The following is a 23774-nucleotide window of genomic DNA, read 5'->3' as shown; positions in this document are numbered from 1 at the left end:
ACACTGCAATGTATGCCAGAGTAAGCGGGTGTGGATGTGTCATAATTTTTATGGGATTGAGAGGGCGTGAGGAAAAAAAACAGAGAGAGGGAAGGAGTCAGGGCAAGAGAGAGAGAGAGATAAAAGAGTAAAGGGGAGGATAGGGAGAATGGATAGTGTTAACTATAGATGTATTTATGGACTGTAGCTCAGATGCAGCATGTAAGACAAGGAGGGAGTTCACAATGGATGTACAGTACAGTATTTATGTAGGTGTCCGAGTGAATGTGTGTGTGTGTGTGCACGCGTGCATGTGTATTTATGATGGTAGATATGTGTATACCGTATATATACACTCCGCCATAAAAAATACAGACTACGGTTTGCAACTGCACATGGGGACAAAGATCATACTTTTTGGAGAAATGTCCTCTGGTCTGATGATACAAAAATAGAACTGTTTGGCCATAATGACCATCGTTATGTTTGGAGGAAAAAGGGGGAGGCTTGCAAGCCGAAGAATACCATCCTAACCGTGAAGCACGGGGGTGCCAGCATCACGTTGTGGGGTGCTTTGCTGCAGGAGGGACTGGTGCACTTCACAAAATAGATGGCATTATGAGGGGGGAAAGATGATGTGAATGGAAAATGATGTGGATATATTGAAGCAACATCTCAAGACATCAGTCAGGAAGTTAAAGCTTGGTCGCAAATGGGTCTTCCAAATGGACAATGACCCCAAGCATACTTCCAAAGTTGTGGCAAAATGGCTTAAGGACAACAAAGTCAAGGTATTGGAGTGGCCATCACAAAGCCCTGACCTCAATCATATAGAACATTTGTGGGCAGAACTGAAGAAGTCTGTGCCAGCGAGGAAGCCTACAAACCTGACTCAGTTACACCAGCTCTGTCAGGAGGAATGGGCCAAAATGCACCCAACTTATTGTGGGAAGCTTGTGGAAGGCTACCCGAAACGTTTGACCCAAATGTTACAACATTTCAAGGCAATGCTACCAAATACTAAGTGAGTGTGTGTAAACTTCTGACCCACTGGGAATGTGATGAAATAAATAAAAGCTGAAATAAATAATTCTCTCTACTATCATTCTGGCATTTCATATTCTTAAAATAAAAGGGGTGATCCTAACTGTCTTAACACAGGGCATTTTCACTAGGATTAAATGTCAGGAATGGTGAAAAACTGAGTTTAAATGTACTTGGCCAAGGTGTATGTAAACTTCTGACTTCAACTGTACATGTGTACAGTACTGTGCATAGAATGCTCCTCTGTGAGTCCAGGTGCCAGCGGGGAGCCCTCCTCTCAACCTCAAGGCAGGGGAAGCTAATGTGGATGCAGTGAGGTGTGCAGTGAGCAAAGCATGCCTGGTGTAGTGCAGGCTCAGCTGGCTGACCCCCCACCCCCCAGGGTACTCCCTGTGTCAGCAGTCCTCTCTCTTACTCCAACTCCATCCACACTATAGTGTAGAACAACCCTGTAGTGTACAACCAGCCTTGCAAGGTTGACCCAATCCCCACAGCACAGCAACATAAGATAGCCTGTCTGTGATCCACATACACATACCCCTGTAAGCCAGGCCCAGCTCATCCTCTGAGAACTGCAGTACCATCAAAGCTGCATAAGCCAGCGAGCTTGTGATGCAACAGTTCCAGCAAGGATGTAGGACAGAACGCTGCATAGGAGCTACAGCCCCATAGCCTTGGGCAGCAGATTCAGCTTTGTTTGTGCTGATGTCTGTTTTATTGACCGTAGGGCTACAGGAAGAGTCAGGGGAGGGAAGAGTAGAGCGGAATTGAGGAGGCTAGTTTATTACAGATGTATTACTGTATGCCGGGCAGCAATGAGCATAGAGAGAGAGAACGAGAGAGAGGGGGGGGTCTGACCTGTACATAGAGAAGGTTGAGCTGGACAGGGTCTCTTGAGTCCACATTCTGGTCGGAGTAGAAGAACTTGCGTCTGAGCAGCAGCATCTCACTCTCCTCCACCCCCTGCTCTCTGAACGTCCGGCTGTGGTCCAGCCAGTTCACTGACAACAGAAAAAAACACACTCACGTACAGTACCAGTGAAATGTTTGGACACACCTACTCATTCAAGGGTTTTTCGTTATTGCTACTATTTTCTACATTGTAGAATAATGGTGAAGACGTCAAAACTGTTAAATTACACATATGGAATCATGTAGTAACCACAGAAGTGTTAAACAAATCAAAATATATTTGAGATTCTTCAAAGTAGCCACCCTTTGACTTGATGACAGCTTAGCACACTCTGGCATTCTCTCAACCAGCTTCACCTGGAATGCTTTTCCAACAGTCTAAGGAGTTCCCACATATGCCGAGTACTTATTGTCTGCTTTTCCTTCACCCTGTGGTCCAACTCATCCCAAACCATCTCAATTGGGTTGAGGTCAGGTGATTGTGGAGGCCAAGTCATCTGATGCAGCACTCCACTCTCCTTCTTGGTCAAATAGCCCTTACACAGCCTAGAGGTGTGTTGGGTCATTGTCCTGTTGAAAAACAAATGATAGTCCCACTAAGCGCAAACCAGATGGGATGGCATATTGCTGCAGAATGCTGTGGTAGCCATGCTGGTTAAGTGTGGCTTGAATTCTAAATAAATCACAGACAGTGTCACCAGCAAAGCACCCCGACGCCATCACTCCTCCTCCATGGTTCACGGTGGGAACCACACATGCAGAGATCATCCGTTCACCTACTCTGCTTCTCATAAAGACACGGTGGTTGGAACCAAAAATCTCAAATTTGGACTCATCAGACCAAAGTACCGATGTCCACCGGTCTAATGTCCATTACTCGTGTTTCTTGGCCCAAACAAGTCTCTTCTTCTTATTGGCGTCTTTCAGTAGTAGTTTCTTCGCAGCTATTCGACCATGAAGGCCTGATTCACAGTCTCCTCTGAACAGTTGATGGTGAGATGTGTCTGTTACTTGAACACTGAAGCATTTACTTGGGCTGCAATTTCTGAGGCTGGTAACTAATGACCTTATCCTCTGCAGCAGAGGTAAAGCTGGGTCTTCCTTTCCTGTGGTGGTCCTCATGAGAGTCAGCTTCATCATAGCGCCTGATGGTTTTTTCGACTGCACTTGAAGAAATGTTAGTTCTTGAAATGTGATGTATTGACTGACCTTCATGTCTTAAAGTAATGATGGACTGTCATTTCTCTTCGCTTATTTAAGCTGTTCTTGCCATAATATGAACTTGATCTTTTACCAAATAGGCCTATCTTCTGTATACCACCCCTACCTTGTCACAACACAACTGATTGGCTCAAACGCATTAAGAAGGAAATAAATTCCACAAATAAACTTTTAACAAGGCACTCCTGTTAATTGAAATACATTCCAGGTGACTACCTCATGAAGCTGGTTGAGAGAATGCCAAGAGTGTGCAAAGCTGTCATCAAGACAAAGGGTGGCTACTTTGAAAAATCTCAAATATAAAACATATTTAGATTTGTTTAAAAAATGTTTGGTTACTACATGATTCCAAGTGTTATTTCATCGTTTTGATGTCTTCACTATTATTCTACAATGTAGTAAATAATAGCAATAAAGAAAAGCCCTTGAATGAGTAGGTGTGTCCAAACTTTTGACTGATATTATACAGTATGTATACAGAGAAACATACACTTCTGCTACTGGGATTAGGCATGCTGACAGTCAAATAAAGCAGATGGGTCTAGACAAGCAGATTTAAATTACAGGGCAAAAATTAACTTTATATGTCTCAAAAACTAATCACCAAGTGAAGTTCGACTAAACACGAGGGCAGTAATTTGCATACTGTTCTGCTGAGAATAAGGAGACATTTTGAAGATGATTTATGAATTCAAACTTTTCAAAATACAATCTCTGTCCAGGGCCGTCAGAGTTTCGTAACATTCAGGGTTCAGTCCTGAAGACCAGGGGCTGAGGGGTTTAATGGTCCGAGAAAAAAGTTGTATTTTCTCAAATAATTTCCTGCAATCCAACGTTAATTTTACATGACTGACAAAAAAATATATATATACCACATAACATGACAAGCTACTCTGATATTGACATACTGAGATCAATACAATTAACGACCAATGTCTTAAATGTAACCAACAGCCAATGAAAAGAGTGGATTCATTGATCTTAAACCTACAATATGAGGAGGAAATTATAGTCCAGCAACTTTCCAGCGGCACTCACTTATATGTCTTCTGCAATTGCATTTGGAAATATTGCAAAATACCTATTAGCCGCTGCCTGCTGTTCATTGACATCCACATTGACAGCCATAACTTGACATTGCTGGCAACAGCTGTTTAATATATTTGCGGCGCGGGCTGCCCAATGGCAGGATTCCCTACTGTAGGCATACCGTATGCGCTTAAGTGACAAAACACAATATACATGATTTTTTTTTTTAAAGCTATTGATCCTCTCTGGCTAAATGATGCTCTCTGGTGTAGTATTTTCAATGATTTCATTTATTTCTGTAGAGATAGGAGTAATTATATAATTTGGTAAATTTATTTACATTTATCTGCAACAATTCCGGCACCCTTTCCTGTGGTGCTAGGTTTTCTTCCATGCGCTGTGCTCTCCCCAAGGCCAAATAATCAACACTTCTTATTAATAATTCAATGGATTGTGGTCAGCAACCCCATATGAGGTTATTGTGTAGGTAGCCCTACTGTTACAATAATATTTAAAGTAATGTATCAGCAAGTAGCCTAGCCTGCAATTACAAAATAATAAATACAGTAAGTCAAAGAATCCAACAGTGGTTACAGCTACAGTGCATTCGGAAAGTATTCAGACCCCTTCCCAATTCAAACATTCTGTTACGTTACAGCCTTATTCTAAAATTGATTACATTTACTTTTCTCATCAATCTACACATAATACCCCATGATGACAAAGTGAAAACCGGTTTGCAAAAATACCTTACTGACATAAATAATCAGACCCTTTGCTATGAGACTGGTTTCTCAAATGATTGCCTCGCCTGGTTCACCAACTACTTCTCTGATAGAGTTCAGTGTGTCAAATCTGAGGGTCTGTTGTCCGGACCTCTGGCAGTCTCTATGGGGGTGCCACAGGGTTCAATTCTTGGACCGACTCTCTTCTCTGTATACATCAATGAGGTCGCTCTTGCTGCTGGTGAGTCTCTGATCCACCTCTACGCAGACGACACCATTCTGTATACTTCCGGCCCTTCTTTGGACACTGTGTTAACAACCCTCCAGGCAAGCTTCAATGCCATACAACTCTCCTTCCGTGGCCTCCAACTGCTCTTAAATACAAGTAAAACTAAATGCATGCTCTTCAACCGATCACTACCTGCACCTACCCGCCTGTCCAACATCACTACTCTGGACGGCTCTGACTTAGAATACGTGGACAACTACAAATACTTAGGTGTCTGGTTAGACTGTAAACTCTCCTTCCAGACCCATATCAAACATCTCCAATCCAAAGTTAAATCTAGAATTGGCTTCCTATTTCGCAACAAAGCATCCTTCACTCATGCTGCCAAACATACCCTTGTAAAACTGACCATCCTACCAATCCTCGACTTTGGCGATGTAATTTACAAAATAGCCTCCAATACCCTACTCAACAAACTGGATGCAGTCTATCACAGTGCAATCCGTTTTGTCACCAAAGCCCCATACACTACCCACCATTGCGACCTGTACGCTCTCGTTGGCTGGCCCTCGCTTCATACTCGTCGCCAAACCCACTGGCTCCATGTCATCTACAAGACCCTGCTAGGTAAAGTCCCCCCTTATCTCAGCTCGCTGGTCACCATAGCATCTCCCACCTGTAGCACACGCTCCAGCAGGTATATCTCTCTAGTCACCTCCAAAACCAATTCTTTCTTTGGCCGCCTCTCTTTCCAGTTCTCTGCTGCCAATGACTGGAACGAACTACAAAAATCTCTGAAACTGGAAACACTTATCTCCCTCACTAGCTTTAAGCACCAACTGTCAGAGCAGCTCACAGATTACTGCACCTGTACATAGCCCACATATAATTTAGCCCTATCAACTACCTCTTTCCCAACTGTATTTAATTTATTTATTTATTTTGCTCCTTTGCACCCCATTATTTTTATTTCTACTTTGCACATTCTTCCATTGCAAAACTACCATCCCAGTGTTTTACTTGCTATATTGTATTTACCTTGCCACCAAGGCCTTTTTTTGCCTTTACCTCCCTTCTCACCTCATTTGCTCACATTGTATATAGACTTGTTTATACTTTATTATTGACTGTATGTTTGTTTTACTCCATGTGTAACTCTGTGTTGTTGTATCTGTCGAACTGCTTTGCTTTATCTTGGCCAGGTCGCAATTGTAAATGAGAACTTGTTCTCAACTTGCCTACCTGGTTAAATAAAGGTAAAATTAAAAAAATACTCAAAATTGAGCTCAGGTGCATCCTGTTTCAATTGATCATCCTTGAGATGTTTCTTCAATTTGATTGGAGCCACCAGTGGTAAATTCAATTGATTGGACATGATTTGGAAACCATATCTGCAGCACTCCACCAACCAGGCATTTATGGTAGAGTGGCCCGACGGAAGCCACTCCTCAGTAAAAGTCACCTGACAGCCCACTTGGAGTTTGCCAAAATACACCTAAAGGACTCTCAGACCATGAGAAAAAAGATTCTCTGGTCTGATGAAATCAAGATTGAACTCTTTGGCCCGAATACCAAGTCCGGAGAAAACCAGGCACCATTCCTATGGTGAAGCGTGATGCTGGCAGCATCATGCTGTGGGCATATTTTTCAGCTGCAGGGACTGGGAGACTAGTCAGGAATGAGGGAAAGATGAACGGAGCAAAGTACAGAGAGATCCTTAATGCAAACCTGCTCCAGAGCACGCAGGACCTCAGACTGGAGCGAAGGATCACCTTCCAACAGGATAATGACCCTAGGCACACAGCTAAGAAGTGCCTACACAGAAGTGGCTCAATAAAAAAAGCAATATTTAAAAAAAAATCTTAAAACATAAAATTAGGCCTTCCTAATTATACATTAGGCAATCATCACTGACAATTTGTTTGTCTAACTAATGTTTTATTTCATTTTAGAGCAGATGGCGTTAAACACAGCCACCTGTATTTTGTTTCAATCAAAGCATATGATGTGTGCTGTTGAGTTCTGTCCTCATGAGATAAAAAAAAAAAATCTAAATCAAGCACAATCATCCTACTCTCATAAGAAATGATGTGGTGTTTTTGGTCTAACAGTATCTTAACTATCTACAGTGGGGCAAAAAAGTATTTAGTCAGCCACCAATTGTGCAAGTTCTCCCACTTAAAATTTTCATCATAGGTACACTTCAACTATGACAGACAAAATGAGAAAAAAAATCCAGAAAATCACATTGTAAGATTTTGAATTAATTTATTTGCAAATTATGGTGGAAAATAAGTATTTGGTCACCTACAAACAAGCAAGATTTCTGTCTCTCACAGACCTGTAACTTCGTCTTTAAGAGGCTCCCCTGTCCTGCACTCGTTACCTGTATTAATGGCACCTTTTTGAACTTGTTATCAGTATAAAAGACACCTGTCCACAACCTCTAACACTCACACTCCAAACTCCACTATGGCCAAGACCAAAGAGCTGTTAAAGGACACCAGAAACAAAACTGTAGGCCTGCACCAGGCTGGGAAGACTGAATCTGCAATAGGTAAGCAGCTTGGTTTGAAGAAATCAACTGTGGGAGCAATTATTAGGAAATGGAAGACATACAAGACCACTGATAATCAAAATATAACTTTTTGGTAAAAACTCAACTCGTCGTGTTTGGAGGACAAAGAATGCTGAGTTGCATCCAAAGAACACCATGCCTACTGTGAAGCAGGGGGTGGAAATATCATGCTTTGGGGCTGTTTTTCTGCAAAGGGACCAGGACGACTGATCCGTGTAAAGGAAAGAATGAATGGGGCCATGTATCGTGAGATTTTGATTGAAAACCTCCTTGCTGATGGACAGCAAGGGCATTGAAGATGAAACGTGGCTGGGTCTTTCAGCATGACAACGATCCCAAACACACCGCCCGGGCAACGAAGGAGTGGCTTCGTAAGAAGCATTTCAAGGTCCTGGAGTGGCCTAGCCAGTCTCCAGATCTCAACCCCATAGAAAATCTTTGGAGGGAGTTGAAAGTCCGTGTTGCCCAGCAACAGCCCCAAAACATCACTGCTCTAGAGGAGATCTGCATGGAGGAATGGGCCAAAATACCAGCAACAGTGTGTGAAAACCTTGTGAAGACTTACAGAAAACGTTTGACCTCTGTCATTGCCAACAAAGGGTATATAACAAAGTATTGAGATAAACTTTTGTTATTGACCAAATACTTATTTTCCACATTTTACAATAAATTCATAAAAAATCCTACAATGTGCCTCTCTCATCTTTTTAAGTGGGATAACTTGCACAATTGGTGGCTGACTAAATACTTTTTTGCCCCACTGTATGCTATTATAATTGGTTTGTTATGTAGAATACTAATTCATCATTAAGTGATCTTGCGAGACATTGCACCATTCTGAGAAGTGGCGGCGTGTCACTCCGCTGAGGACACTATACACCCCAGATTACAGTGCCTTGCAAAACTATTCATCCTCCTTGGCATTTTTCCTATTGTCTTGCATTACAATCTGTAATTTAAATGGATTTTATTTGGATTTCATGTAATGGATATACACAAAATAGTCCAAATTGGTGAAGTGAAATAAAAAACAACAACACTTGTTTCAAATAATTCTAAAAAATAAAAAATGGAAAAGTGGTGTGTACATATGTATTCACCCCCTTTGCTAGGAAGCCCCTAAATAAGATCTGGTGCAACCAGATGTCACATAATTAGTTTAATAAAGTCCACCTGTGTGCAATCTAAGTGTCACATGATCTGTCACATGATCTCAGTATATACCTGTTCTGAAAGGCCCCAAGAGTGTGCAACCCCACTAAGGGGCACCACCAAGCAAGCGGCACAATGAAGACCAAGGAGCTTCTCCAAACAGGCCAAGGACAAAGTTATGGAAAAATATAGATCAGAGTTGGGTTATAAAAAAATATCTGAAACTTTGAACATCCCACGGAGCACCATTAAATCCATTATAAAACAAATGTAAAGAATATGGCACCACAACACACCTGCCAAGAGAGGGCCGCCCACCAAAAAAACTCACAGACCAGGTAAGGAGGGCATTAATCAGAGAGGAAACAAAGAGACCAAAGATAACCCTGAAGGAGCTGCAAAGCTCCACAGTGGACATTGGAGTATAGGACCAATTTAAGCCGTACACTCCACAGAGCTGAGCAGAGCTGGGCTTTACAGAAGAGTGGACTGAAAAAAAGCCATTGCTTAAAGAAGAAAATAAGAAAACAAGTTTGGTGTTCGCCAAAAGGCATGTGGGAGACTCCCCAAACATTTGGAAGAACGTACTCTGGTCAGATGAGACTAAAATTGAGCTTTTTGGCCATCAAGGTAAACTCTGTCTGGCGCAAACCTCTCATCACCACGAGAACACCATCCCCTGTGGGGATGTTTTACATCGGCAGGGACTGGGAAACTGGTCAGAATTTAAGGAATGATGGATGGCGCTAAATACAGGGAAATTCATGTGGGAAACCGGTTTCAATCTTCCAGAGATTTGAGACTGGGACAGAGGTTCACCTTCCAGCAGGACAATGACCCTAAGCATACTGTTAAAGCAACACTTGAATGGTTTAAGGGGAAACATTTAAATGTCTTGGAATGGCCTAGTCAAAGCCCAGAATTCAATCCAATTGAGAATCTGTGGTATGACTTAAAGATTGCTGTACACCAGCAGAACCCATCCAACTTGAAGGAGCTGGAGAAGTTTTGCCTTAAAGAATGGGCAAAATGCCCAGTGGATAGATGTGCCAAGCTTATAGAGACATACCCCAAGAGACTTGCAGCTGTAATTGCTGCAAAAGGTGGCTCTACAAAGTATTGACTTTGTGGAGGTGACTAGTTACGCATTCTCAAGTTCTCCGTTTTTTGTTCTTATTTCTTGTTTGTTTTGCATCTTCAAAGTGGTAGGCATGTTGTGTAAATCCAATGATACAAACCCCCCAAAAATGTATTTTAATTCCAGGTTGTAAGGCAATAAAATAGGAAAAATGCCAAGGAGGGTGAATACTTTCACAAGTCACTGTATTACAGTTAGATGACTTCAGAAGTTTCATGTAATCACAGCTAAGCGGCTCATTCAGTTGACCATACAACATTTTTTACACACTCACAGCAGTAAAAAAGATTCGGGGCTGACCCAAAATCAGTCGGGGCTAAAGCCCTGAAAGCCGGGTCCTGGTGACGTTCCTGTTTCTGTCACATTGTGGTAGAATAATGAAACATTGATACAGTACTATGACTTTGAATTTAGAGATAAAGCACATGTTAAAATGAGATGATACTGGACTTACATGTACTTATTAATGAGACATTGGTAGCGGCTTTGACAGGGAGCATGTAATATTGGACAATTAACAACACATTTTGTGCACTTATGGAAGTGCTCTTCAAACTCACAGTCATCGTCTGTGTGGAGTTTGGCTTTGAGCTTTTCCATCTTCCTCTCGTCTCGGAGCAGAGTCCTGTCCTTCTTCAGGGTGCCTGTCCCATGACCGTCCTCCTTCTTCTCCTCCAACCCCTCCTGGAGCAGGGAGTACTCCTCGTAGTTGGTGATTCCTGAAGAAGAGACACAGCCAAGAAACTCAGAGAGGGATCAATTTAGAACACAGAGCCAGCACGTTGAGCTGTGCCATATTAGAGAAACCATCCCCTGCCTCCTACGTCCTCCCTCTCTTCCTCCCTCTGCCCAGAAAAAAACAGTGGGGGAAACTGGAGAGCAGCCAGAACACTAAAGTGGGAAGTCAGAAGAGGAGAAGCCAAGCAGAAAGCCATCTCTAAACAAACACCAGCCAATAAAGAGATCTACCAGACATCTCTCTTCTCCTCACCCAATTGAGTTTGGGCACAGGCAGCCCAGCATAACTGAAATATATGGCTTTGGAAAGAAACACCTCCATGAGAGGAGAGGACAGCACAGTCTATGGCTACACAATTACCACCCATAATTTTAACAGAGGAGGAAAATATGTTTTACACCATCAGACATATCTATATAAAACCTGGACTATGCCAGTACCATAGCTAATTCTTATGTTCTGAAAGCTAGGGGGCGTGCATCCATACTGTAAGGTAGTGAGCTAAAAATAGGACCAGGTTTAATAATTTAAGGCTAGTGGATTGGTTGACTGGGTTTAGATTGCAGTTGGAGAGAGTTTACCCACCTATTCTACTGCATATGGTAACAAGTAACTCTCCCACAGTTTTAGAGTCATCCACCATGATAGTTTTAACTGCCCCGTCCAGCATCTTGATCTTCTGGGGCCTCTGTTTCTTCTTGTACTCCAAGACATCCTGGGAAACAAGGGGAGAGGTGAATCAGACGCAGTACCTTTGATGGAATGTGACATAAACCAAGAAGAGAACACCTAAACATCTGTATGTAAGTAGAACATCTAAGTCAGATCTACCACAGACCTCAACACCTCTTCAGATTTAAATAGAACTGAATGAGGTGTGATCCAGGGGTCTGATTGGGCTCTATGATTGAGCTTTACCCCGTTCCGGAGCATGTAGTAATCCAGAGTTCTACCAGACTCCAACCAGATTCCTTTTCTGGGATCATCATCAGAGAGAAACAGGCCGTAATCAGAGGCTGAAACAGAGACACAGAGAACTTACGTATATTAGAGTAGTAATGGGAACAGTTGCTTGATTGACTGTTTAAATAGTATGAGTCAACTAAGAGTACACACATACAGCTGGCTGTCCAAATGAAAGATACTGTCTATTTTGACAAAACAATGTTTTGACTGCATCTCGTGTAGTTACTGTTTTATGATGTAGAGGATGTCTCTTCTTCTGATCTCATTGACATTCATATGAATTATCCATATAATGACATTCAGTTGGGAAAGAAGGGTAATCATGCTGCCCATCAGACTCTCTAGCTGATATAAATCTGTTCTAAAGCCTAATGAGAGCTCACAGCTTAAAGAGCGTCTCCAACCTGCCTAACTAACACCACAGAGAGCTTATCCAGCCTGCTTAGCTAACACCACAGAGAGCTTATCCAGCCTGCCTAGCTAACACCACAGAGAGCTTATCCAGTCTGTCTAACACACACCACAGAGAGCTTATCCAGTCTGCCTAACACACACCACAGAGAGCTTATCCAGCCTGCTTAGCTAACACCACAGAGAGCTTATCCAGCCTGCCTAGCTAACACCACAGAGAGCTTATCCAGCCTGCCTAACTAACACCACAGAGAGCTTATCCAGCCTGCCTAGCTAACACCACAGAGAGCTTATCCAGCCTGCCTAACTAACACCACAGAGAGCTTTTCCAGCCTGCCTAGCTAACACCACAGAGAGCTTATCCAGCCTGCCTAACTAACACCACAGATAGTTAGGCAGGCTGGATAAGCTAACACCATAGAGAGCTTATCCAGCCTGCCTAACACACACCACAGATAGCTTATCCAGCCTGCCTAACACACACCACAGAGAGCTTATCCAGTCTGCCTAACACACACCACAGAGAGCTTATCCAGCCTGCTTAGCTAACACCACAGAGAGCTTATCCAGCCTGCCTAGCTAACACCACAGAGAGCTTATCCAGCCTGCCTAACTAACACCACAGAGAGCTTATCCAGCCTGCCTAGCTAACACCACAGAGAGCTTATCCAGCCTGCCTAACTAACACCACAGAGAGCTTTTCCAGCCTGCCTAGCTAACACCACAGAGAGCTTATCCAGCCTGCCTAACTAACACCACAGATAGTTAGGCAGGCTGGATAAGCTAACACCATAGAGAGCTTATCCAGCCTGCCTAACACACACCACAGATAGCTTATCCAGCCTGCCTAACACACACCACAGAGAGCTTATCCAGCCTGCCTAACACACACCACAGAGAGCTTATCCAGTCTGTCTAACACACACCACAGAGAGCTTATCCAGCCTGGCTAACACACACCACAGAGAGCTTATCCAGCCTGCCTAACACACCACAGAGAGCTTATCCAGGCAGCCTAACTAACACCTCCGCAAGCGAGGAACACCACCCACAGACCCCAATTGAACCAGTCTTCTCAGAGAGAGCATAGACTAAGGCTTTGAAACAGTTTCCTGTCTTTCTGTAGTCAGAAAGCCATGCTGTGGGTGACATGGGTTTTTATCTCCTGTTTAAACAGTTTTGAACCGTTTGTATCCTTTTCATGCACTCTGAAACAGAATTGGAGATCAGAAACTTATGCCTTTTTTTTACATTCATATTTTTTAGCAGACATGACTACAGTATTCAGTACAGAGTGACTTACACAAGTAATTATATAGTTTTTGCATTTATATTTTCTCTTAGTGCAACTGAGCCTTATGCAAGTGAAGATTTCTGACATTCAAAGAGGCCCCATTACCAGTAGTTCGCCCCATTTTGAGGTACCTCTCACCTTGGCCAGTCTGGGCTTCCGGAACCCTCTCCCTGATGATCCTGCAGGCGTCATACACAGGAGTGGAGGGCTCAAACTGCATGGTCTTCACCACATTGCACTGACGGACACATATCTTGAGTGACAGGGCCACCATTTTCACTGGTGATGTATTTATTGGTGTCACCAACCTACACACCTGAAAAACACAAACATATGTGTTTAGATATCTGTGGCTCAGGGAAATGTGAATAACATGACACTGGATATGTACACCAGAACAGCATATACAGGATATGGTCATAATTGTCCTCAGGTATATTGTAGAAGCGCTGCTTTGAATGAGTCTAATGCATCAGCTACTTTCCATCTCTCCTGATTTCTTACAAGGTTAAGAAGTAAGTAGAATTGTTTACTGGCAGTGTTTAGCATATGCTGAGCCGAGCCAAGGTGAGCAGGTTAACCTTTCAGCAGAAAGCAAATGTCTCTGTAGTCACCTACAATAATAGGACAGAAGATGCTACCGAGGAAATTACATTCAGGAGCAGCATCATTATCTGTGTTTACAAGTACAACCCCTTACAAGTAGACACCAGAGTCAAACCAGTGGGTGTTATGTCATCTGTTAAAAGGCAAACCAATTCCAGTACACTGCAGTTCCTATTCCTACTAAAGAGAAAACACACAGACAAAAGTTAACTAATGATACCATTTTATGTTTTTCTTTCTCTTGGCCAGGAGGGAAAACCATTCACAATGGATCTACCCAACAGTTAAGCCTCTTTTTTTTCAGAATTTAGTTCAGCAATTCTTTCCTCTACTCGGTGCACTGTCAAATCTGGATGACAAGACCATTTTCAGACAACCTTCAATTTTCCCCTTTATGGTAGAGGGAGTGCATATATGTTAGATATACTGTACAGGGGAATACTGTATTATGGATAATATGAGTTGACATTCACTATGTCCTTCTTGGGGACAAAGGTCATATTTAAGCTGTTCTTGTGAAATCATCAAATTGACTCCATTTAGAGAAATATAGCCATGACAAAATGTTTTCCCATACAATCATTCTGTGAGCAATTTCAGAGAAAACGTTTCTAATGATGTGGTTATGAATGAGGTCCCCTCTGACTAGCAGTGTTTCATAGTAGTGACTCTACCCTTCTCCTGCAGCCCACACAGAGCCTCTTCTCTCCAGATAGTCCCTTAGCACAAAGAGCCAGAGGTAATGGCTCTGCATGGGGCCTGCTCCATACAACCTGCCACAGGAGTCCTGCTGCGCCTTTGTGGCTCAGATATGTGGTTAGTCTCTGTTAGAAAGGCCACATGAGGACCAGCTAGCTCAGGCAACACATACACAGGCATGTGCACACACATAGAGGATGGGTTATGCTACACACAGCCCTGATTCAGGGAACATTATAAGGGCAGTAGGGTGTGACATGGCCTTTACTGTGTGGTGATAATCAAAGTGTAAATATGTATTTTGAAAGCAGGAACTGCACAGTATATTCCGTTGCAACCTTGGAATAGAAACAATGTAGGAGGAGGAGCTGAAGACAAGCAGAATCATTCAATGGAACTCAGCCGTTGCGTAAAGGATAGAACACCCGCTCCTTTCCATCAGGGTTTCGCTTTATATCCATCAATAATAGCTCAAAGCTCCGCCATGTCGGCTTCAAATGCGATGAATGAAAAATTAGAACATTCCTGTTCTAGGCAGTGAGGATATATTTTATTCCAAATCAATGAAATTCTCAAGTGAAGGCCAGCAGTCACTCCAGAGAGAGAGCGCAAGACAGAGGGAGCATCCACATTATGAAACCCAAGGGGATAATCACTACTCTGGAGCGGAGCTAACAGTAGCGGTAGCAGCGTGAGAACCCATTTCTCACCGAGTTCCTCTCCTCTCTCTCTTCTGGCAAACACTCAACAGCAGCAGCAGGCTTCTCATTAGCTCAGCTTTCAGGCCGACACAGACCCATCACAGAGCAGAGACGACACAACATGGAGCAAGCAGATCGCAACCACAGATATATCAACACACAGAACGAATTGGTTTCTACTGTGTCCACCGAAACATTATGCTTCAAAGTAGACTTAAAATAGTATTTATTTCCAGACCCCTGTCCTCTCATATACCATTACCAGGGCTTTCTCTCATCTATCCAGAGGGCTTCCAGTATTAAGTTACTGGTAGGTTTGTTTACTACTCAAAACATTAGAGAAGAGCAGCTTGGAGGGCAGTGTAAACATGGACAATTAAATAAGAGCTGAAGTCAGAAGCCATCTGGAGGGGATTCATGTCTAATGATTTGTTGTAATAATAATAGCAGAGAGCAGAGCCCCCGACGACAGCCAGCCACGGTCTCCTACTCAGCCTGGATTAGTACAGCACCAGTCACAGAATCAGACAGTCAACAGTGAGCTGGATGGACATGTTGGACATGATCACGTCATTGGAGACAATGTGATCGCTGATCACTACGTTTTGTGGAATTGGGTCATCACCAACAAACCTCCATTGCCACAATGGAGTTTTTTTTGTTGGGGGGTGGGGTGGGGTTAAACAGAATAGGCCCAAGTAAACCATTTCAAATATTTTCTCATGCCCCATCAAAATGAAAGTCAGACAGTGTAGGCTACAACACAATCTGGAATTAGTTCTCCAGAATTCCAGAGGTACATGGGAAGCTAGCTGTGGCTATGACTTCCAGCTGTGTTTGGTAAAATCTTACAGCTGCTTGATGGCCTAATATAGCATCTTTAAAGTCAAAAGACAAGTCAACAGTAAAACATATAGTAGTGATGAACCCTCTCAATGTGTTCAAACCAAAATAGACTGGGTGCATAATGCGGACAACACAATGTGCAGTGATTATAAACACACTAATAAAAAGAAGCTGGTGAACATTCAAATACTAAGTAACAATGTATCTACATACAGTTGAAGTTCGAAGTTAACATACACTTAGGTTGGCGTCATTAAAAACAGTCCAACCATTTCTTGTTAACAAACTATAGTTTTGGCAAGTCGGTTAGGACATCTACTTTGTGCATGACAAGTAATTTTTCCAACAATTGTTTACAGACAGATTATTTCACTTATAATTCATTGTATCACAATTCCAGTGGGTCAGAAGTTTACATACACTAAATTGACTGTGCCTTTTAAACAGCTTGGAAAATTCCAGAAAATGTCATGGCTTTAAAAGCTTCTGATAGGCTAATTAACATAATTTGAGACAATTGGAGGTGTACCTGTGGATGAATTTCAAGGCCTAACTTCAAACTAAGTGCCTCTTTGCTTGACATCATGGGAAAATCAAAAGAAATCAGCCCAAAAATTGTAGACCTCCAAGTCTGGTTCATCCTTGGGAGCAATTTCCAAACTCCTGAAGGTACCACGTTCATCTGTACAAACAATAGTAAGCAAGTATAAACACCATGGGACCACGCAGCCGTCATACCGCTTAGCAAGGAGTTGCATTCAGTCTCCTAGAGATGAACGTACTTTGGTGCAAAAAGTGCAAATCAATCCCAGAACAACAGCAAAGGACCTTGTGAAGATGCTGGAGGAAACAGGTACAAAAGTATCAGTAAAATGAGTCCTATATCAACATAACCTGAAAGGCCGCTCAGCAAAGAAGCCACAGCTCCAAAACCGCCATGAAAAAGACTAAGGTTTGCAACTGCACATGGGGACAAAGATCGTACTTTTTGGAGAAATGTCCTCCGGTCTGATGAAACAAAAATATACAGTGCCTTGCGAAAGTATTCGGCCCTCTTGAACTTTGCGACCTTTTGCCACATTTCAGGCTTCAAACATAAAGATATAAAACTGTATTTTTTTGTGAAGAATCAACAACAAGTGGGACACAATCATGAAGTGGAACGACATTTATTGGATATTTCAAACTTTTTTAACAAATCAAAAACTGAAAAATTGGGCGTGCAAAATTATTCAGCCCCCTTAAGTTAATACTTTGTAGCGCCACCTTTTGCTGCGATTACAGCTGTAAGTCGCTTGGGGTAATGTCTATCAGTTTTGCACATCGAGAGACTGACATTTTTTCCCATTCCTCCTTGCAAAACAGCTCGAGCTCAGTGAGGTTGGATGGAGAGCATTTGTGAACAGCAGTTTTCAGTTCTTTCCACAGATTCTCGATTGGATTCAGGTCTGGACTTTGACTTGGCCATTCTAACACCTGGATATGTTTATTTTTGAACCATTCCATTGTAGATTTTGCTTTATGTTTTGGATCATTGTCTTGTTGGAAGACAAATCTCCATCCCAGTCTCAGGTCTTTTGCAGACTCCATCAGGTTTTCTTCCAGAATGGTCCTGTATTTGGCTCCATCCATCTTCCCATCAATTTTAACCATCTTCCCTGTCCCTGCTGAAGAAAAGCAGGCCCAAACCATGATGCTGCCACCACCATGTTTGACAGTGGGGATGGTGTGTTCAGCTGTGTTGCTTTTACGCCAAACATAACGTTTTGCATTGTTGCCAAAAAGTTCAATTTTGGTTTCATCTGACCAGAGCACCTTCTTCCACATGTTTGGTGTGTCTCCCAGGTGGCTTGTGGCAAACTTTAAACAACACTTTTTATGGATATCTTTAAGAAATGGCTTTCTTCTTGCCACTCTTCCATAAAGGCCAGATTTGTGCAATATACGACTGATTGTTGTCCTATGTACAGAGTCTCCCACCTCAGCTGTAGATCTCTGCAGTTCATCCAGAGTGATCATGGGCCTCTTGGCTGCATCTCTGATCAGTCTTCTCCTTGAAGGAGCTGAAAGTTTAGAGGGACGGCCAGGTCTTGGTAGATTTGCAGTGGTCTGATACTCCTTCCATTTCAATATTATCGCTTGCACAGTGCTCCTTGGGATGTTTAAAGCTTGGGAAATCTTTTTGTATCCAAATCCGGCTTTAAACTTCTTCACAACAGTATCTCGGACCTGCCTGGTGTGTTCCTTGTTCTTCATGATGCTCTCTGCGCTTTTAACGGACCTCTGAGACTATCACAGTGCAGGTGCATTTATACGGAGACTTGATTACACACAGGTGGATTGTATTTATCATCATTAGTCATTTAGGTCAACATTGGATCATTCAGAGATCCTCACTGAACTTCTGGAGAGAGTTTGCTGCACTGAAAGTAAAGGGGCTGAATAATTGTGCACGCCCAATTGTTCAGTTTTTGATTTGTTAAAAAAGTTTGAAATATCCAATAAATGTCGTTCCACTTCATGATTGTGTCCCACTTGTTGTTGATTCTTCACAAAAAAATACAGTTTTATATCTTTATGTTTGAAGCCTGAAATGTGGCAAAAGGTCGCAAAGTTCAAGGGGGCCGAATACTTTCGCAAGGCACTGTAACTGTTTGGCCATAATGACCATTGTTATGTTTGGAGGAAAAAGGGGGAGGCTTGCAAGCCAAAAAACACCATCCCAACTGTGAAGCACGGGGGTGCCAGCATCATGTTGTTGGGGTTCTTTGCTGCAGGAGGGACTGGTGCACTACACAAAATAGATGGCATCATGAGGGGGGAAGATGATGTGGATGGAAAATGATGTGGATATATTAAAGCAACATCTCAAGACATCAGTCAGGAAGTTAAAGCTTGGTCGCAAACGGGTCTTCCAAAATGGACAATGACCCCATGCATACTTCCAAAGTTGTGGAAAAATGGCTTAAGGACAACAAAGTCAAGGTATTGGAGTGGCCATCACAAAGCCCTGACCTCAATCCCATAGAAAATTAGTGGGAAGAACTGAAAAAGCTTGTGCGAGCAAGAAGTCCTACAAACTTGACTCAGTTACACCAGATCTGTCAGGAGGAATGGGCCATTTCACATTCTTAAAATAAAGTGGTGATCCTAACTGACCTAAAACAGGGAATTTTCACTAGGATTAAATGTCAGGAATTGTGAAAAACTGAATTTAAATGTATTTGGCTAAAGTGTATGTAAACTTCCGACTTCAACTGTACACATTCATTAATCCCACAAGCATATGAAACCTAAATAACCTCCTGACCTATTTTATTGCAAGTGCCTTAATAAAAGATGAAGGTTTACAAACAAATAAGGTCAGGCAGTAATAGAAAACAAAAATGATACCACACCTATACTCTTGCAACACCAGAATCAAAATGATGTATTCTTGCAACACCCTTGTTAGGCTACATAGATAAAAAAAATAAAAAAACACCCACCCCCATCAGCTTATCTACTAAGTGAATTTCAAGGTCATGGCAAAGAAAGGACTAACATAAATCTTAATGGGCTACCAAAACATAACATAGATAATGATCATGCCATTTCTCAAAAATGCTAGTCCTCTATTAGCAAATAAGAGGAAAACATGCGGGTTGAAGCTAAAAATGCATTAGTCTGGCTTTACTAATAGAATCAACCCTCTCATGCAGCAGCACTAGCTGTAAATAGTAGAAGCAAAGCCCTATAAGGATCAAAGGTGGATTAGCATACCAGCTCCCTATCCCAGCCTAGTCAGGGTGAGGAGATTTTAACAAGCTCTAATAAGATTTAAAACAACCTCAGACCTATAACTGATTCCCTTGTCTAAGAGCATGCAAAAACCTAAGCTGTACATGAATTCATTGGATAGTCTTGCTGAAAGCAAAGCACAGCTCTTGACTTCTTACATACTCTTATTATTATTATTATTATATAATTTATACTTTTGTACTAAAACAATATTTAAATGAGCTCCCAATGCATTACAATGGCAATAAAAGGCCCATAGAATTATGTACATTGGGACATTTAAAAAAAAAAAAAGATAAATTCTTCCATGCATCTCCTCCTACACCATTTAAGCTATCAACACCAAAACAACATTGAGGTGTTCAGTCTGACCCTACTTAGACTGCTTGCCAAAGGCTTTTTGATACCATTTATACTTTTGTAACTACAGTATAACCCTTTTCAATGTGCATAAATGAACTTGGTTTGAATGAGAATCATAGACATTCAGTGGTAGCTATTCAACATGCTCCTGCTCCTTGGCAAATTAAGCAAGAATATCAACTTTTAAAAAATTCAGGCTAACCTAACTTCAAGTTCTTAAAAACTTGTATCAACTATATACATTTGCATAAATTCCAATAAAATAACTCTAACAGTAACTCTTGAACCATTCAAACTAGAGACACCAAACCAACTTTCTCATGCTCAGGCTATCCTAAACTTCAAATGATGTACAGTGCCTTGCGAAAGTATTCGGCCCCCTTGAACTTTGCGACCTTTTGCCACATTTCAGGCTTCAAACATAAAGATATAAAACTGTATTTTTTGTGAAGAATCAACAACAAGTGGGACACAATCATGAAGTGGAACGACATTTATTGGATATTTCTAACTTTTTTAACAAATCAAAAACTGAAAAATTGGGCGTGCAAAATTATTCAGCCCCCTTAAGTTAATACTTTGTAGCGCCACCTTTTGCTGCGATTACAGCTGTAAGTCGCTTGGGGTATGTCTCTATCAGTTTTGCACATCGAGAGACTGACATTTTTTCCCATTCCTCCTTGCAAAACAGCTCGAGCTCAGTGAGGTTGGATGGAGAGCATTTGTGAACAGCAGTTTTCAGTTCTTTCCACAGATTCTCGATTGGATTCAGGTCTGGACTTTGACTTGGCCATTCTAACACCTGGATATGTTTATTTTTGAACCATTCCATTGTAGATTTTGCTTTATGTTTTGGATCATTGTCTTGTTGGAAGACAAATCTCCTTCCCAGTCTCAGGTCTTTTGCAGACTCCATCAGGTTTTCTTCCAGAATGGTCCTGTATTTGGCTCCATCCATCTTCCCATCAATTTTAACCATCTTCCCTGTCCCTGCTGAAGAAAAGCAGGCCCAAACCATGATGCTGCCACCACCATGTTTGACAGTGGGGATGGTGTGTTCAGATGTGTTGCTTTTACGCCAAACATAACGTTTTGCATTGTTGCCAAAAAGTTCAATTTTGGTTTCATCTGACCAGAGCACCTTCTTCCACATGTTTGGTGTGTCTCCCAGGTGGCTTGTGGCAAACTTTAAACGACACTTTTTATGGATATCTTTAAGAAATGGCTTTCTTCTTGCCACTCTTCCATAAAGGCCAGATTTGTGCAATATACGACTGATTGTTGTCCTATGGACAGAGTCTCCCACCTCAGCTGTAGATCTCTGCAGTTCATCCAGAGTGATCATGGGCCTCTTGGCTGCATCTCTGATCAGTCTTCTCCTTGTATGAGCTGAAAGTTTAGAGGGACGGCCAGGTCTTGGTAGATTTGCAGTGGTCTGATACTCCTTCCATTTCAATATTATCGCTTGCACAGTGCTCCTTGGGATGTTTAAAGCTTGGGAAATATTTTTGTATCCAAATCCGGCTTTAAACTTCTTCACAACAGTATCTCGGACCTGCCTGGTGTGTTCCTTGTTCTTCATGATGCTCTCTGCGCTTTTAACGGACCTCTGAGACTATCACAGTGCAGGTGCATTTATACGGAGACTTGATTACACACAGGTGGATTGTATTTATCATCATTAGTCATTTAGGTCAACATTGGATCATTCAGATATCCTCACTGAACTTCTGGAGAGAGTTTGCTGCACTGAAAGTAAAGGGGCTGAATAATTTTGCACGCTCAATTTTTCAGTTTTTGATTTGTTAAAAAAAGTTTGAAATATCCAATAAATGTCGTTCCACTTCATGATTGTGTCCCACTTGTTGATTCTTCACAAAAAAAATACAGTTTTATATCTTTATGTTTGAAGCCTGAAATGTGGCAAAAGGTCGCAAAGTTCAAGGGGGCCGAATACTTTCGCAAGGCACTGTAGAAGGTTGATGAACTATAACTATATAAATATGCATACAATAGAATAACATAACTCACCAACAGTAACTCTTTAAACCAACTTCACATGTTCAAGCTATCCTATCCAATCAATCAATCAGTCCATTTAGCTATTTTTTTCTACTATAACCAGTCACTACCATTACTACTGCAGTCACTTCCACTACTGTAACTTATTTCAAAACCATACATGCTTTTAAAAAGTTAGCAAGCAGACACATTTTCTTCAGTAAATGTACTTCTTTAGTTATGATTGTTAATTAAACAAAACATATGTAGGGTCTTAATTTGAACTATATTGTCACAGCAAAATAATCCTGCAGCAACGGGATTTGAACGTTTAGTCCATAATGTTGCTTGATCGGTGGTTGGGCTACTAGCTGGCCAAACGTAGGCTACATGAAAAGTGCAAAATTACCACATGTTAGTGTGGGTTTTCAGTGAATATATGTAAATCACAAAGCTCATCTGCAAATTCTTAGCAACAAAAGACTGATCAAATTAAGATCCTACATCTGTAAGTGACTGGCATGAGGAAGTAGGGCGAGAATAAATCCATCATCAGCATTTTTCTGAGAAGGTGGGAGAGAGAAGGATGAAAGGTGTCATATGCTGATGAGTGCAATCTTTCCTTGGGTTCCTTTCTCTCATCTTTATACCCTCCACTTGTGCTCCACATTCATCCCCCCTTTCAATCCCTGTCTGATTAAAAGACAGGTCAATCTGCTGCAGGCCTGGGGCATGTCTCCTGGGGTCACCTCTAGTGTGTGCGTTCCAGGCCTCCCCCACCCCTACTGTGTGCCTAGAGGTGACCCCAGGCAACATGCCCCGGGCCTGCCTGCCTGCCTGCCACACACACACACTCTGTCGTATGTGAAGTGATGCTTAGGGGCACTATAAAAGGGATTGTGTATACATCAACAGAATATATATTGTTGGCCAACTGGTAAAAACATGACAAGGATAGGGAGGATATCCCACTTTACAATATCCTTCATGTTCTGGTCTATACCATTACACTTATGAGGTCTGAACAACATGGGGCTAATAACCCTCTGGGAGTTGCAGTCACATCCACTAAAGATGACCTGATATATTCCATCCAGATATCATTCATTCCAAATCATATAAACACCAGCTCTCAATAGCAAATAACATTCAAGCCCCATGACTACAATACAACCTACCACAAACATTAGCACTTTACTAAGGCAGAAAGTCAAGGTCAGGACTGTTAATTCAATCTGATTTCAAGGCCGCTAAGCCGCATGTGCTATTTCTGAATTTAATGACATTCGAGTGTAACGTGTCTTAATTGGAAAAGAGTAAATCAGAGGTTTGAAGAACAGCTTGCTAGCAGAGAGGCATTA

The 23774-nt window shown here is 41.9% G+C and overlaps 1 protein-coding gene across 5 annotated transcripts in view; it reads right to left on the bottom strand.

Moving 5' to 3' along the window:
* The window catches only part of LOC110520933 (talin-2), a 154908-nt gene that overhangs the window by 67838 nt on the left and 63296 nt on the right, over positions 1 to 23774 (bottom strand). For 4 of the 5 annotated variants that reach the window (XM_036975461.1, XM_036975472.1, XM_021598375.2 and 1 more), the window contains 5 exons: positions 13556 to 13733; positions 11665 to 11762; positions 11332 to 11461; positions 10568 to 10726; positions 1882 to 2024 (listed from right to left, as the gene is read on the bottom strand). In XM_036975461.1, the coding sequence (XP_036831356.1) occupies positions 1882 to 2024; positions 10568 to 10726; positions 11332 to 11461; positions 11665 to 11762; positions 13556 to 13691 (666 nt within the window). In that variant the 5' untranslated portion in view covers positions 13692 to 13733. Of the gene's footprint in view, positions 1 to 1881; positions 2025 to 10567; positions 10727 to 11331; positions 11462 to 11664; positions 11763 to 13555; positions 13734 to 23774 lie in introns of those variants that run through there. The other variant, XM_036975478.1, reaches the window with a different exon arrangement.

This window comes from Oncorhynchus mykiss, chromosome 1, assembly GCF_013265735.2.
Source record: "Oncorhynchus mykiss isolate Arlee chromosome 1, USDA_OmykA_1.1, whole genome shotgun sequence".
Lineage (NCBI taxonomy): Eukaryota > Metazoa > Chordata > Actinopteri > Salmoniformes > Salmonidae > Oncorhynchus > Oncorhynchus mykiss.
The sequence above is the reverse complement of the archived record's forward strand: the minus strand, read 5'-3'. Positions and strand labels throughout refer to the sequence as shown.